Source organism: Blastomyces dermatitidis (assembly GCF_000003525.1).
Source record: "Blastomyces dermatitidis ER-3 genomic scaffold supercont1.2, whole genome shotgun sequence".
NCBI classification, from domain to species: Eukaryota; Fungi; Ascomycota; class Eurotiomycetes; order Onygenales; family Ajellomycetaceae; genus Blastomyces; species Blastomyces dermatitidis.
Window position 1 is genome coordinate 1,442,384 of NW_025544775.1, and position 17,753 is coordinate 1,460,136.

The 17,753-nt window shown below is 28.7% G+C and overlaps 2 protein-coding genes across 2 annotated transcripts; one reads left to right on the forward strand and one right to left on the reverse strand.

Annotated features, from left to right (window-relative positions):
* Nucleotides 1-3,980: 3,980 nt before the first annotated feature.
* BDCG_16372 (uncharacterized protein) lies at nucleotides 3,981-4,702 on the forward strand (the record flags this gene model as incomplete). Its single annotated transcript, XM_045425615.1, has 2 exons — nucleotides 3,981-4,094; nucleotides 4,184-4,702. The coding sequence occupies 2 exons, from the start codon at nucleotides 3,981-3,983 to the stop codon at nucleotides 4,700-4,702; spliced, it is 633 nt and encodes a 210-aa protein (XP_045279614.1).
* Nucleotides 4,703-7,000: 2,298 nt separating this feature from the next.
* Nucleotides 7,001-9,160, reverse strand: BDCG_01494 (peroxisomal carrier protein). The gene is made up of 4 exons (XM_045417002.1): nucleotides 8,563-9,160; nucleotides 7,916-8,469; nucleotides 7,595-7,832; nucleotides 7,001-7,500 (listed from the first exon to the last, which is right to left on the reverse strand). Exons 1-4 carry the CDS (start codon nucleotides 8,664-8,666, stop codon nucleotides 7,365-7,367), a joined length of 1,032 nt encoding a protein of 343 aa, XP_045273938.1. The 5' UTR covers nucleotides 8,667-9,160; the 3' UTR covers nucleotides 7,001-7,364.
* Between the last annotated feature and the right edge of the window lie 8,593 nt (nucleotides 9,161-17,753).

Below are 17,753 nucleotides of genomic sequence, written 5' to 3' on the forward strand. Positions count from 1 at the left end.
ACTGCTTTTCAATCAGCTTTTTCAAAGTTATACTGATTAGAGAGAAGAGGATTTTCACTTCTTTGTTTTTCACTCAGTTCAATATCAAATTGAATGATCTCATGACCTGATCCTGAGATTTCATTTGAATCAATAAACCAGTTTATAAGTCTTTTTTCAATTAGATTTTGTGATATGAAAGTTAGATCTATAATAGATTTCTGTTTCATGTCTTTTCTAAAGAATGTTTGTTGATCAGACTTGTTAACTAAATCTATTGAATGCTTAAAAGTTCATTCAACCAGTTTATCTGCTCTTACTGCTCTTGTGCACTCTGAGTTTCATCAGAGATGATGTGCATTGAAGTCTCCTGCAATTATAGAGTTTTTTAAGAGAGTTATATTCAAAAATCCTCTATTAATTGTCCAGGTATTGTTGTTTTCTTTCAATGATTTTTCATTATAGATATTTATAAGTTGAATAGTATTAAACTCATTATCTTTATCTATAATGTCACTCACTAGAATGTCAGAGTCAGATATGATATCAAATCTCAGATTAAATTGATATCTTGATCTTTTTCTCTCATAGATTGCTACTCTTGATTTTATCTCAGATTTTTCAGGAAGAAAGCAGTAATAGCTTGAATGAGAAATGATGTACTTTTGCTCAGTATCAAAATTTGGTTCTTGAAGAAGTACAAAGTCAACCTTTTGTTCAAATGTAATCTGAAGACAAGAATAAATGCAATTTGAGTTTCTATTCACATTATTTTGAATAAATGTGATTTTTGAAGAGTTTTTAAACTTTTTTTGTTGTTTTTGTTGTACATTCATACTAAAAGAGAGTGAAGATATAGTAGAATCTAATCACTATCATCAGATAGTAAATTATAACTATTTTGAAAAGCAGGAATCTCAACTGCTTGCATTCTATCTAGTTTATTATCAGAGTCATTTCTCAATTCTCTAATCTTAACAGGTGTTTGAGGATTCAAATTCTGTTTACATTTAGCTGAAGAATTGAAGTTTGAAGATCTAGATAGTTGAGAGTTTCTTCTTTTTAAGCTTGCAGTTGTGAATTTACTAGCTTGACTTTTCTCTTCAGTTTTAGATTCACTTTGAGCTTCATCTTTTCTCCAGTTCTTCTGAGTTCTTGAAGCAAATACACATTCTTTTGAGCTAGATGCATGTTTTTCTTTGCAATTGAAGCACTTAAGCAGAGTATGTTGACATATTTCACCTCTTTTTGAGCATGTTTCACATTTATGCTCACTAGTTTTGTGATCTCTAGCACAGAATGCACATTTTGAGTCTCTGAAACAAGAGATTGCAAAGTGTTCATATCTTTGACAGTTTGAACACTGTGTTTGAGCTTTGAGATTCATTCTTGAATCTTTGTATTCATGAACTCTCATTTTCAAACCTGCTACTCTTACTTCAGAGATTCTTGATTGTTCAAGTGTCTTTGTATATACTAGAACAGAGGCATTTCTTCTACTCTGTCTGAACTCAATTAAATTAAGTCATACAGGCTCTTTTCTCAGTTGAATAGAATTGTATTCTTCTAATTCATTTTTGAGAAGCAGCATTTCTTCCTCACAGTCAAAAATTTCAACTGGAATATCATGAAGAATGAATTTGTCTCACTTTTCATCTCTTTCAGATAGAATTATTGTATTCAGTAGAGATTCTATTGCTGATTTCCAGAGATTCTCATTCTGAATGAGGAATTCTGCACTGAATTCAGGCATTGTAGTCAAAATAATACAGTTTTCAAAGAAAGATGACTCAATTGAAGCTATGACTGATTTTTGAACTTCAATATCAGTCATTAACTGAGAAAAGAACTGCTGGTTAATTTCATTTCTAATTCTGAAAATGAGATTTGAGTTTAGCTTGTTTTTTTGTAAGCTCTTCTGATTTGAGACTTTGAGAATAAGTCTTCTGTTTCTGAAGATTTGAAAGTTCTTCTCTTTTTGCATTTCTTTTTTTTCCTTTCTATGAACAGAGATCTGAGAAATATTCTTCTCAGTTTTCTCAGAATTTTGAGCAGATTTTGAACTAGCAGGTTTGAAGACAGCAGATTCTGCTACTTGAGCATATGTTTTCTTCTGATTTGAAGAAGAAGATGAAGAAGTAGAAGATGAAAAAGAGTCAGTGACTGTACTGGAAGATTTCAATGTTTTTTGAATTGTGTTTGAAATTTCAAGTTTGAACTTGATCACTTCTTGTAGTTGTCTAGCCTGAGCATGAAGAATTAACAGAACTTCTTCATTCTCCTCACTCAGACACTGTTTTCCAAGAATTTTGCTTGCTTTTTCCAGTTTCTGTATTTCAAGAACTTGTTATTTCTCTATTTCTTCCTTCTTTCTTCTCTTTAGAATTTCAATCTCAGAAATAGCATCTGGGAAAACATCTTTTTCCATATCAACTGAGTGTACTCTTGAACTCATTTTACTCACTGAATGAAAAGTTGATCAGACTGTTTCAATTGAGAGATTTATCAGTATATTTTCAATTGAAAAGTTGATCAGACTGTTTCAATTGAGAGATTTATTAATCTATTTTCAAATGAAAAGTTGATCAGACTGTTTCAGTTGAGAGATTTATTAGTCTTTTTTCAATTGAAAAGTTGATCAGACTGTTTCAAAAGAAGAATAAAAGACTTTTGTGTATAAAACATCTGATTTTTTTCACACTAGTTCAGTAACTAGGTTAGATTTTTAAAGAGAATCTAATAAACTAAAAGTGATTTTTAAGATAAATCAATAAAATCTTTACAAACTCTTTCTTGGAATACAGTGAGGAAAAGTATGATATCAATTAATAATGAATCAGATGATATGACAGTTTTTGAGAGAAAAACTGACAAAAAATAAGTCAATTTTTTGCAGAGAAATTGATTAAAACTATTCAATTTTATTCTAAATTATCCAATTCTCCTCACACAACAAGTGTGCAACTCAAATCAGTCAATAAAGAGTGTAAAAGAGAATTAAGTATTAATGAAAGCTCTTCAGCCACTGAAAAAGTAATTCTTACTTAAAAGAATATGAAATTATGACAGAAAACAACTCTGTTTTTAATTCTTTGTAAGAATATTGTATAAAACCCAGAGAAAAACACCTTACTTTTTCAAGAGAAGTAAAAAACTATTTCTAAGATCTTTTTTTTTTGCATTAACTGCTGCAGAAAAATAAGATAGAAACTGCTAAGATATATACTACTGTATACCTTCTATCAAGACTTTCCCTCTTCAGAGTCTTGATATTATAGAGAATATAAGTCTGTTTCTATATGATAATGTAAATATTGCCAGCGGGATGTAGAGGAACTGGTTATTTATATCTCAAAATAGAAGACTTTGTCAATGATTATATCAATATAGAGTTAATTCTTAAATTCAATAGAAATCTAGTGTTGCTGTTCTCAATCCCTTGCAGAATCTATTGAATATTGAGGTATTAAAACTAGATTTAATATATCTCACTGTGCAGGGATCAAAGGCTCAGTCAGATCTTAAAGTATACTGATTTTATAGTTATTGATGTGCTTAGACTGACCGTGTAACTGTGTCTGAAACCAGAATCAGATTTTTTAATAGTTTCATTATCAATTTGACTGATCTCATTACACAGTTTTAACATTAGATAGTAGTTTCATACTGTCTCAGTGAGACTTACTGTCTACTCTTATCACATTTTTCAAATAAGATCATGATTTTCACTTCTCAATTTAAATTATTTTTATTGCTTTAAATAACTTTAAATCTCATTTGAGTGTTATCAAAAAGTGTTACTTTTTAAAAAATTAAAAATAGTCTAAAAAAAACCTTAAAATGTCTAAAAATAGTAACTTTATACCAAGAATGAGACTAAATGAGACTAAATGAGACCACTTTCTCATTTTTTTCAAGTCATGATTTCATTTTAAAATCTGATATATAGTCACTTTGCATGTTTTTTTGATAGCCAGTCCCAGCGGGATTCATGCCAAGAAATGTATGAGACCAGACCAAATGAGACCAAATGTGAAATTCATGATCCCGGCGGCCAGTCTAGATGTGCTGTTGACTCGTTGTTCACTGATTATGTATTAAATGCTGTTGCCGAGGTATCTTTTTGTATCGTTCTGCTGGGGATGGGCCAGATTGAGAGGGGTAGTACAAGGGTGAGACTTGGTGTTGAAGTCTAGATACACAGGCGACGGACCGTGAAGGTTGCACTTCAGAAGAGTCTGTTGATTATGTGCTTGATATTATCGCCGAGGTATCTTTTTGTATTTTTCTGCCGGGGATGGGCCAGATTGGGAAGGGCGGTACGAGGGTGAGACTTGGCATTGGTGTTTTGGAACATCAAAGATGGACAGGGTTTTCGCGGAGGTCGCTCCTCGGATATCTCCACAACTACAGGTCAGGGATCTTCCAAAATCGAGAAGATTGGTGCATATGGCTAGGTCACTTCACCTTACAATTTGTATGGCACTCTGGCCCGGGGTTGTGGTGTGGTAGGGGAGAACGGGGGATAATCCCACACAGGAGCTTCGAACAATGTCCGGTTCACATTTGGCTGGATAACTCCACCACCACACAGGGTATGCGGTCGGCGATGGGGTCAGAATGCTCGTATGATCGAGGGCTTTTCGATGGATCTATCGGCGGGTTCTTATTCGAAAAATCGAGCGAGTTCGTGGTGGAGCGGTTGACTGAAATCAGCTACTGAGATAATGACCACTGATTACATGAATCAGTAGCTGTAATAAGTGTATAAGTGAAAATAGTTAACTTATAAAAGAAACAATCTGATAATGTTTAAAAAGAAAGAATATAAAAAGTATTTATTAAAAATCTTTTTAATCAGTATAAAATAACTCAATTGTAATTATTTCAGTAATTAAATAATTTATACAGTTATCTGATAATATTGCAATATGAGAAATCAAAGCATGTAAGTTTAACACTTATAAAAAATGAATCAAATTCAGAACTCAAGTATTTCAAGTTTTTAATAAATTTAGAAGTATATAAATTACATTAATAAATTACTCTATATTTATAAAATAGAAAGTTATTATTATATGTATTTAATTATCACTTCTTTATATGTTTTATATTCTTATTATTTGAATATAATTTCAATATCTGTATTTTTTTCTATATAATTAATACTTAATCTGTATTTAATATTATGTATAAACTCATTATAAGCTTTACTTATATATAAGTATAGTAAAATAGTAAAAGAATAATAATAGTAAAAATAATAACTTCATTCTAATTTATTTACATAGATTAATAAATGAGATTTTATATAACTTAAAAGCAGATATTAAATATATTAAAAATAATATTAATTTTATCTCAGATTCAGAGAATTTGAAATAGTAAATCTTAAGTTTTTAATAATTCATTTAAAATAGTGAACACTTTCAAATTTATTGAAATAAAATCTTATAGAAGAGAAACTAGTTTGAAATAAATATAAATATTTTTTCACAGTTAAGCTGCTTTAAAAACACTTAGAAATGATCGGATTTATTATAATTAAATAAATATTACACGGATTTTAAATTCTGTTGAAATTTAAAAAGAAAAGAAATAGAAAAATAATAATTTATTTCTTCTAAAAGTCTGCTTATATAAATATTAACAAAAATCACTCTGATAACTGAATAATTGATGCAGTTACTCAGTAAAATCTTAATATAGAAATTTAAGACATACAGATTCAAAACTTACAGAGAATATATTAAATTCAAGAACTTAAAAATCTCTGATTTCTAATAACTGCAGAGATATATAAATTACTATAATAAATAACTCTATGTTTCTAACTAAAAGTTCTCAGATAGATGTTATAGTTTCTCACTACTAAACTGATTACTAAGATTATAACTTTTATATTTAATCTCATTTAATCTGATTCTATACATTTCTTAGTATGAATTTTATTGAGACTAGTCATTAAAAAAAACATGCAAAGTAACTATATATTAAATTTCAAAATAAAATCATGACTTGAAAAAAATGAGAAAGTGATCTCATTTAATCTCATTTAGTCTCATTCTTAGTATAAAGTTACTATTTTTAGACATTTTAAGGTTTTTTAAACTATTTTTAATTTTTTAAAAAGTAATGCTTTTTAATAACATTTAAATGAGATTTAAAGTGAGTTAAAGTAATAAAAATAATTTAAATTGAGAAGTGAAAATCATAATTTTATTTGAAAAATATAATAAGAGTAGACAGTAAGTCTTACTGAAACAGTATAAAACTACTATTTAATATTAAAACTATATAATAAGATTAGTTAAATTAATAATAAAACTATTAAAAATTCTGATTCTGATCTCAGATACAGTTATATAGTCACTCTACTTACTATATATATTTATAATTAAAGAATAATAATAATAATAATAAGTCTATATTTCTGAGTTAGAAAGTTATTATTATATATATTTAATTATCACTTATTTATATTTTCTATATTCTTATTATTTTAATATAATCTTAACTAGACTGACTACTAAGATTATAAATTTTATATTTAATTTCATTTAATCTGATCTTATACATTTCTTAATATGAATTTTACTGAGATTAATTATTAAAAAATATATAAAGTAACTATTTATCAGATTTTAAAATAAAATTATAACTTAGAAAAAATAAGAAAGTAATCTTATTTAATTTTATATAGTCTGATTCTTAATATAAAGTTACTATTTTCAAATATTTTAAGATTTTTTTTAGACTATTTTTAATTTTTTAAAAAGTAACACTTTTTAATAACACTTAAATAAGATTTAAAGTCATTTAAAGTAATAAAAATAATTTAAATTGAGAAGTGAAAATCATAATCTCATTTGAAAAATGTGATAAGAGTAGACAGTAAGTCTCACTGAGATAGTATGAAACTATCTAATCTTAAAATCATGTAATAAGATTAATTAAATTAATAATGAAATTATTAAATATTCTGATTCTGATCTCAGACACGGTCACACGCTTTCTGTATAATCAACACTTGATCTGTATTTAACATTATGTAAGAACTCATCATAAGCTTCACTTGTATATGAGTATAATAGAAGAAGAAGAAGAAGAATAAATAATAACAGCTTGACAACTGTGTTGCTGATTAAAATGATGAAATAATCATAATCCGGTCGTGTAATAACCCTACATTTCCGGTATGATATAAAAGTCATTTTAAAACAAGCTTTCCATGTTGTAGATGTTTATGAAATAAAAAACTCAACTATCTAGTATAAAAGATAAAAAAATCTTTACTGATTACAAAAAAAGAGAGAAAATGAACATTTAAATTTAGAAAGTACATAGGTAAAGAAAGATAAAAACCAAAAAGAAAAAAAAGGCATTTATTTTAGCGTTACAGGCAGAAAGGTTTTCGCTTTCTGAGCTGCCTTCTCTGCTGACAGCTCTGTAGCATTCTTCGATCTGGACTGTTTGATCCTTTGAAGAGACCCGAAAAAGAGGATGAAGAGCAGTTCAAGTCTATAGAGCACGCAAGGTTAGCAGGTCTGGGACCTTTTTGTGCCTTTTCTATTACACCTTTCTTAATGTAAAGAGCCGATGGAGAAATTCTTACCTTTCCTTTGTCATCATCAAGAATCCCTGAACCAGGAGGCCCTTCAGGATTTGTGGGCCAATTCCTTTGAATAAAGCTAGGGGTCCCTCATGCTCGATGATGTACCTCATAACTTCACCAAAACTCTTGAACGGTTTTCCTTGTCGGATCGCGGGTGGTCGGGACTGTAGCCCGACTTTGGCGACGATTAATGGTTGGGTTGCGATGGTCGCGAGGGACTTGGACGTTGCACCCAGAACTGTTTTGCCATTCATTATCAGCAAATATTTTTTTCTCAAGTAGGCCGAACTTTTACTTTTCTTGCAGGGGTTTTTCACTGACTAAAAGCTTCCCATGGTTTCAGACTGTTCTTGCCTTGGAATATGATGTCCTTTAGTCTCTGATAGGCTCCGTATGTAATGGCAGGGTTGACCACAAGAACAAGGCTGGCTTTGAGGCCTCTCCACAATCCACTCCACCCATCCTCGCTGTTAACTACTTCCCTCCCCGTATCAAATAGGCCCTTCTTTTCCCCTTTAGGTTGCGTCTGTTGCCTGGTTGTAATGACCGAGACTGGGATTGTGAAGATCTGGGCAATCGCACCGGCAACAGCTCCAAGGCTAAGTTCGACGGCGGTACCAGGTGGTTTCTGTACGCGGTTCGATGACATGTAGAGTGTTCGTACAATTGTGTACCAGTAGAAGTATGCGAAGTTGGTCGACGCTACTCCGAGGAGGGAGCCATGGATGCCGGAGTAGAGACCCTTGATACCCTCATCTGCCATGATTTTGTTGATTGCATCTATCGTCGAATCATAGTGGACTGCGTCGCTGCCGGGGACATGGCCGTTTTCGAGTGTTGAAGATTTAACTTGGACTTGCAGCCGCGTTTTTACACTAGGTTGACCAAACAATATTAATATAGTTTTACTTTCTAATGCCTTCGGGACAAAGAACTAGAACAGCAAGATATCAAGGGCTCTCGCTCACATGTCTAATGGATATACTAATCCGTTTGCCAGTACAGCTCCTGTGGCTCCTGCGACGGCGCTTTGCAAGGGCGAAAGACGCACTGGCTTCGACTGACCGGCCATGGGGCCTTAGTTGGAGAGTTGACTTTGCCTTGTCAATGGGCTAGTTGGGTTACGTTCCCAGTGCCAGATGGGATTAATTCAGGCTCAGTTGAGACGAGCGGGGAAACGAAGAAACCGATAAATACTGTCTCTAAACAAAAGAAGAACAAATGAAATTGAAGGAAGGTAATCTGCCCAACGCCGCAGTCAAGAAAGAATACAGAGGAGGGGAGGAGAGAGGTATTTGTTTAACAAGATGTTAAATAGGCAACGCAGACACAGAGAGAGAGAGAAAGAAAGGGATTGGTTAAATTATTTTTTTGTTTATCCGATACTTTCGTTTCAAGAATTCCCAGTTCTTGCAGCGGAGTGCCGTTGCCCACGAAACCTGGCTCCGGCTGCGGGCAAATTCACCCAGCGGGCGGGAGCATTGAGCCGAGGCATTGCAGACGCGGGTCTCGTGGGGGACAGCGAACTCTATCATTTAACAATTTAACCCCAACTACGCACCAAAATACAACCTTATCAATATGATTTGGGAGCTGAAAGCAGCTGATTGCAATATAATTTTCCTATTTTTTGTTTTAGCAATACACGTGCCTTCGCTAGCCTCACTACTCTTGTAGCTCGTGCATCTTGTTGGAGCTACTACACAAGCCCTAACCCACGTGACCCACACACATATATTTAGCTTTCACTAGCTACTAACCGTGCCATGCTTACTCACTCTCTGTAGTGAGTGCGCCACAGTGTATGGAAAACCACACTGTATAGAAAATATTTTCAATATCTTCATTCTTTATCTTCAAATAATCATTATTAATTATAATCATGTCTAAATCTTCTAATTACACTGAGAAGCAGTTGTAAAGAGCTGTTGATATGTATAAAAACAATTCAAAATTAAAAATTATATCTCTGTTATAAGAATTCAAAGTCTTATATACTATCTTATATAAGAGAATCAACAGAAAGAAATCAAGAACTATAAGAGTTTCACTGAATTGAGTATTGAATGATAGTTAGAAAGAGATAATTAAGATATGAATTTATTAGTTGAATATTATTAATGAGATTATCTGCTACAGATATAAGTAGTATAATTACAGATAATTTCTTACTAATCTGAAGAGTGTCTGACTGTAAGTATTTAAATCTAATACTATAAGAGCTGACTTTACTAACTGTGAAATGTATTTAGTTAATTATGATATAATTCTCAATTGATTGAGATCTCTTATCATTGATTAGACTGACTATCAGAACTATAAATTTCACATTTAATCTTATTTAATCTGATTTCATACATTTCTTGACATGAGTCTTATCAGAATTAAGTCTTAAAAAAATCTGAAAATGAATTATTTCTGAGAGAAATAATGTGAAAAATAATCAGATTTAATTTAAGAACAGTGAAATAAGAGTAATTTTTCAGAATAAACTATGAAAGATAATCATTCTTTTAAAATCAGAATAAGACTGAGACTGAAGATTAAAATCAGTCTTATTCAGTTCATTCAGTGATTACTTATATAATCAGAATTTAATAACAATTATTAATAACACTCATGAAATAATAAAATATATTCTTATATAAGTTTATTCTTCACTTTCTTATAAAAACTACACTTCTCTGATATACTATAATCAGAGATATTAAACTGTCTGATAATTTCATATTTTACAATTATAAGTTTCTTAATTATTTCTTCTTGTAATTATTCTCAGTAATAGTGATAAATATCTTAACTTAAGTTAAACTTTCACTTTATTCTCATCTCTGTTAATGAAATTGTCAGAATATCATATATCATCAGTGTAACAGTTGAATATATACTCTCAATAATTTTTCATAACTCTAGAATTAATTTAGTGTGTAAATTCATCAGATTATCTTGAAGATAGCAGTTAAATTCAGTTTTATAAGTATGTAGTTTTATCTGATTTTCAGTTATAATCAATGTATACAAGTTCTGTTTCAAAGTTAGTATTATAGTTCTATGTAATATAAAGTGTTATCAAAGATTATTACTTACTAGAGAATTGTATTTCACTGTCTTCATATCTTGAACATCTGCTTATTCAAATCTCTGATAGTTGATATTGTAGTAGTCTCAGACTAATTTAACATATGAGTCTTATTTCTTCTCTATTCAATCTTGAGAAGTGTAGATATTAACTTGATGAAAGAGATCTAGTAGAGCTGCTATAGTATAGTACTCTGTAAAAGATTGTTTCATTTTGCTGTAGTAATATACTAGTTTATTTCTTACAGTAATAATAGTCTATACTATAGTATTATCTCAGACTGAATTTCTTTTTAAGTGATTCAACTGTTTCTTAAGATGAGTAAATAAACTGTTATACACTTATCAGACTGACTGCAGCATTGATGTACAAGTGATTGAAACTGTCTTTATTATGTTATAAAACTGAAACAGTAAATCAATCACATATTTTAACTGAGTTCACTTTATATCAGAAAGTTTCAATATCTGAATCTTTTTCTAATCAGAGTATTGCACTTAATAATCAATCATCTAATATAATTGAAAAGTCTGAACAGCTATTTTATATATTGAACTTCACTGTATTCTAATATTCTGTATCATATTCAGTGATATGACTGATTTATTTATTTATTAAATATCATGAAATCATTGTTATTATTTAAAAGAGATATAAATTGCATTAATAATGTTTTAAATCTATGATATTTAAATTATTAGTCAATCTATTCAAAATTAACAGTAGTGTTATTAAAAAGCATTATTAAAAAGTAATATTAAAAAGTGTTGTCAAAAAATATTATCTTTTATAAAGTGAATGTAAAAGTTACTTGAGTAATTACTTTCATCTCATTCTCATTTCAAGAATCAGTCATCTCATTATTCTTCATCTTGATGTTAAGATTTCTTATCAGTGTTTACATTACAAGTTAAATCACATGAGTAATGTAGAGAATATAATCTTGTTTATCATTTCAGAAATGCAAAGTCAATTTTTACTTCAAGCTCTTCATCATAGTGTAGTTATTTGCAGTATTATCAGTTGTAATTATAAGAAGACTGAGACTAATATCTCAATAGTTATTTTTAATCACAGTTATTAATACCTCTGTTATATAATCTCTAATATAACTACTGATCAATGATTCAAATTCAATTAATGTCTCTTAATAAGTTCAGTTCTCATCAATGTAATGACATGTAACTCTTATAAATATAAGATCATTTATACTAGTTTATGTATTCACTGTGAGAGATACTCTTTGATGATTCTTCAACTCTGATTCTAAATATTGCATATTAACTTTGTAGTATATCTTGAGATTGAACTGAAGACAGAATTGATGTGAAATATGAAGATTTGAATTAAGTATTTGAAGAAGTGTTCAGAATTCGGGGTTTTCAATTGATTAAAGAGAAAGATTCAGAGATATACACATGCAAAGTAATTATTCATAGAAGTTATTAGATAAGAGTTGTGAAATCAGAGTACTGATACTAGACTGACCGTGTGACCGTGTCTGAGACTAAGATCAGAATTTTTGATAGTTCTATTATCAATTCAACAGATCTCATTACACAGTTCTAACATTAAATAGTAGTCTTATACTGTCTCAGTGAGACTTACTGTCTACTCTTATCACATTTTTCAAATGAGATTATGATTTTCACTTCTCAATTTAAATTATTTTTATTGCTTTAAATGACTTTAAATCTCATTTAAGCATTATCAAAAAGTGTTACTATTTAAAAAATTAAAAATAGTCTAAAAAAAACCTTAAAATGTCTAAAAATAGTAACTTTATGCTAAGAATGAGACTAAATGAGATTAAATGAGATCACTTTCTCATTTTTTTCAAGTCATGGTTTTATTTTGAGCTCTGATATATAGTCACTTTGCATGTTTATTTAATAATTAGTCCCAGCGGGATTCATGTCAAGAAATGTATAAGATCAGATCAAATAAGATCAAATGTGAAATTCATGATCTCAGCAGCCAGTCTAACTGGTACAGAGTTATTTTCACATAATTTTCTTCAAATTAGAAAGTTAGTATTATCAAAAATCATTATCTGATAGAGTAACTTATCAGCTCAGTAGTAATTTTCTGATTATTTTTCTTTTGTTATCTATATTCTGATAACTTCAGAGGTCAGGAAATTTCTTCAGAGTTATAATCAGTTCATAATAAATGTTTCTGAATAAAGTTACAGTAATTGTAGCAGAGAGATGACTCTTCAGTAATCTGCAATGCAATCTGTTGATAATTATTTCATAGTTCATCTTGATATTTGTGTTGAGTTTTTCATAAATTTCATGACCTGAAATCAGATGTAAAGAATGAAGTGATTATTTATCATAATTAAAAGAGAGTATTCTGTGTTGAATTGTAAACAATATAGACTTTGTAATTCACAGTAATTTCTTGAAGAGTTTATGAATCTTCAATAGAAGTAAAAGAAGTGAAAGAAGTGAATTCAGAAGACATAATAATAATTTAAGAAAGATAATAATTTATTTTTAATAACTGATCAGTGATTACTGATGTATGTAAGAAGAATTAATATAAGAGAAAATAATCTTGTTTCTTAGCTTAGTTATAATTTTAGTACTAACTCAGATTAAATATTATCAATGTATAAAAGTAAATAAACAATCTTGATTAATCTCTGTTATATTTCTTGAAATATATTAATATTGTGAAAGAGAGTGTTACTAAATTGCATTATCAGATAATATCATTAAAAATATATTAATATTATGAATATTAATGTTGAAAAAATGTTGATACTTATATATTATAGTGATTTGTGAATCATGATAGTTAAATATATATATATATATATATATATATTGTTTCTGACTTGATTACAACTTGTATAATAATTTTTAAAAACTTAAAATTAATTTCAATTATTAATAATTATGAACTTATAACTAACTAATATAAAAAGAAAAAAACTTTTTCTACTTATTATCTTTCTTCTCTTTCTCATTCTTCTTATTATTCTTTATAATTCACTTCTCATTCTTTTTCTTCTTCTTCTTCTTCTTATCTGAGATGATAATCATCTTAAAATCTCTCTCTGCTGTCTTCTCAGAGAAGAGTTTCTACTGCTCTCTCTCAGTCAGATTAATCTATATCTCAAAATCTCACATTTTCTGATCTGCTGTCTCAGGTTTCACTTCAGTAGTAAGTAGATTAACATACTCAGAGAGTAGAGCTGTCTTCTCAATATTCTGAATTATAAAGTGTATTTGAGATCTGAATAAGGCCTTAATTCTCTTCTTCTCTGCCAGCTCCTGCTAATCAATTAGAGAGTAGAAGTGTTATCAAAAATCATTATCTTTTAATAAATAAAAAACTTATCAGTTTTAACTTCTTTATCTTCTGCTTTAACATCTTCTTAATCTTCTTCTACTATTACTTATTTACAGTAATACTCTTCTTCTCTCTTTCTCTCTTTATCTTAATTTTAAATTATTCTCAGAACTTCTTCTGATCTTATCACTACTGTATAAGACTCTTCACTGTCTTCTTCTTCAATCTCTCATAGACAGTGCTATTCACATTATTTCTATACTTAGTTCAGTCTAAATCTATCAGAAGTATTACTTAAAATCATTACTATTTTACTCTCTTACAGAGCCTCTTCAAGATATTATAATATATCTTACAATCTGTCTTCTCTTACTTGAACATCTTCTTCTTCTCTTTCTTCAATCTGTGACAGTACTCACGCGTCTTGATGATCCGCAGGACCACAGAATATTTGAAGAGAGATGATATAATTAATTTCAGTGAGTATTAAAGAGAGATGAAGACAGAAGAGATGATCAGAAATGATATAATAATAGTAATAATAGTAATAATAATGATAATGATAGTGATAATAATAATAATAATGATGATAGTAATAATAGTGATGATAATGATGATAATAATAATAATAATAAAAGAAGAAGTGCATTGAAATATATTACTGACTTATCAAATATAAAGAGACTTAAAGAAAATATTAACAGCTTTTAGTAATGTACAGAAACAGCTATAGTATTGTATAGTAATATTATCTTCATTCAATACATACACTGTTAATATTCTTTGTATATAGTTATTATATAATCTGTATCAGAGATACATGCAGAAAACAGATCTTTATTACTAGAATAAATAATTACAGTAATTCTCTGTTTTCATATTATAAAGATAAGTTATTCTTATTTCTTTCTTCTCTCTTTTCTCTTCTTCAATCAATTACTAATTTCAAGCTGATATGAAAACTATTAAAACACTCTCAGAAATTCTCAAATTGAAGAGTATAGACTAATTAAATTTCAAATGTAGAAGAAACTAAATTATCTTCTACAGATTTAATTACTTATCTTCTCTTAAATAAAACAGCAGTTGCATTTTCTTCTCTTCTCAATTAAATGAAACATAGTCTGTGAAAAGTGAGTATTATATCAGATTATAATAATTAACACAGTCTCAGCACACAGAGCTGTATATACACAGTGTATACTGAACTGAGAGACTGTATGAGTTGCAAACTGACAGCAGCATTTCAGAGAGAGCTGTGTGATATAAGAAAGCTGTAACTCTCAGTCATATATACAGAGAATGAATTGCTGTAGTAAGTGTATATATATTAAAGTAATACTTTTTAATATTACTCAGTCTCTGATATGATGAAAATAGAGTCTCTTCATAAGATTCATTTCTATCAGAAGTCAGAGAATCTTATATTTCTTAAGATTATCTTTACATATCTTATCTGTGAAATTGATGAGAAGAATCATTGATTTCAGTATTCTATTCTTGATATTATTCAAGTGACAGCACAGTTCACTCTAACTACACTTTTTAAGTGTATGTTTTCTAATTATTCACATTTATATAGATATATACTGAATATTTATTAGATAATATTAAGATAATGACTTATTATAACTGTGTTATTCTCACTGTGAGAAATACACAGTTAGTGATAAACATTATAAAGACTCTGAGAAGTAAGTATTTTAAGAATACTATGACTCTGTAATCTTAATTTTTTTTTTTATTTTTTATTTTTTTCTCTTTCTTTTCTTTTTTTTATTTTTCTTTCTCTTTCTATCTCTTTTTTTCTTTCTCTTCTTTTTTTCTTTCTCTTTTTTTTTTTTGTTGTGATTTTTTCTTGTTGTTTTATTTTTTGTTTTTTTTATTATTTTTTGTATTTTACATTTTTTTTTTAATTAAAATGATATTAATTATGATCTGTGTTTAGAAAAGTAATAATATTTGATAATATTCTCTATTGAATTTTCAACAAATGAGTACTATGTTATAATATTATGTAAGTGAGAAATGATTTCATAATCTTATTTAATATCATTTTCAATAATAAGATCAGAATGAAAATATAACTAAGAATTTAAACATATTCTTTATCTAAGACTAGATTTTTATTTGAAAAGTGAATCTGAGATCTTTAATATTTGAAATAACAGGATTTGAAATCAATGTAATGAACATAAATTATAATCAGAAGTAATACTTTTAGATAATATAATAACTGTAAAGTTTAATTCTGATCTCAGACACGGTCACACAGTCAGTCTAGCTTTGTAAAAACTATTAGCTAGAGTCTGTAAGAAATTACTTATAAGAAGACTTACAGTAAATAGTGAGAGTATACTACTAAGAGTTAGAAGCTAGTCTGAGAAAGACATGAGATTAACTACTAATCTGAAAATTCAATATAGTAACAGAACTAAGAGAGATAAAGATACTATTATAAGTAATAATATCTCTACTTAATCAGACAGTAGAAAGTGATCAGAGATATTATAGAAATACTTTTAAGAAGCTTAACAGCAGTCAGATATTATTTATCAAGATATTAAAATTGAAAAAATTTTAATTCTTAAGAAGTTCTTGAATTAATATACAGATATTATTAGAAATACTCTCTCTCTATCATCTGATTGAAAATACTTTATAGATGAATGAGAATACTCTCAGTTATAAGAATAAAAGCTGTTACAGAAAAAGAGAAAAGAAGATAAGATTTTATAAACAGATCTAAGATATTTATACAGCCCCGGTGGCCGAATGGTTAATGCGGCCACCTGGTAGCATCTTGGCATGAGAAACCAAGATGTGTGAGTTCAAAACCCGCAGGGGATACATTAAATCCAGAACTCAAGCACCTCAGGTTTCTAATAAATACAGAGATGTACAAATTGCTTCAATAAAATTACTCTATGTTTCTGGGCTGGGAAGTTATTATCACATGTATCTAATTGTCACTTCTTTGTATTTCCTATGTTCTTGTTATCTTGGCATGATCTTAACACCTGTATTTCCTTCTGTATAATCAACACTTGGCCTGTATTTAACATCATACAAGGACTCATCATAAGCTCCGCTTGCATATGAGTATAATGAAAGAATAATAATAATAATAATAATAATAAAGATATTTATACTACTCTAGAGAGATTTGTTTACACTATAAATAATCTTATAGAATAGTCAGATTACTCTAGTAAATAAAAAGTAATTATAAATCACAGATCTGAATCTTTCTACATAACTATAAAGAGTGATTATAAATTACAGATATCTTAATTCTACAATTTTACAGAGTTAATAAAAGAATGAAAATTTCTTATAACTCTACAGTGTCAAAGAATGATAATTTATAAGATTAAGTGAAAGATTAACTTATAAATACTTCTCTTTAATAAAAGTGATCTTACAGAAAGTGATTCATCTGCAGAATGAATCTATGTAATAAGTATATAAGAATTTCATAGAAAAATGATTGAAGATTAACTGAAACTTTTTAAATTAAAAGATATAGAATGAATCTGTATGATAATTATATAAGAATTTCATAAAAATAATTGAGAGTTAATTAGAACTCTTCTATATAAAACATATAAGATAAATTTATATAATAGTCAGAGAAAGATCTGCAGATTATAAAGAATTTTATAGAATAAGAAACTGAGTAACAGACTCTTTTCTCTTTATAATAATAAGAAATTTTTTCTCACTGAGAATTTTTATAGATATAAAGAGTTTTTAGTGAGTATCACTACAGTGCTA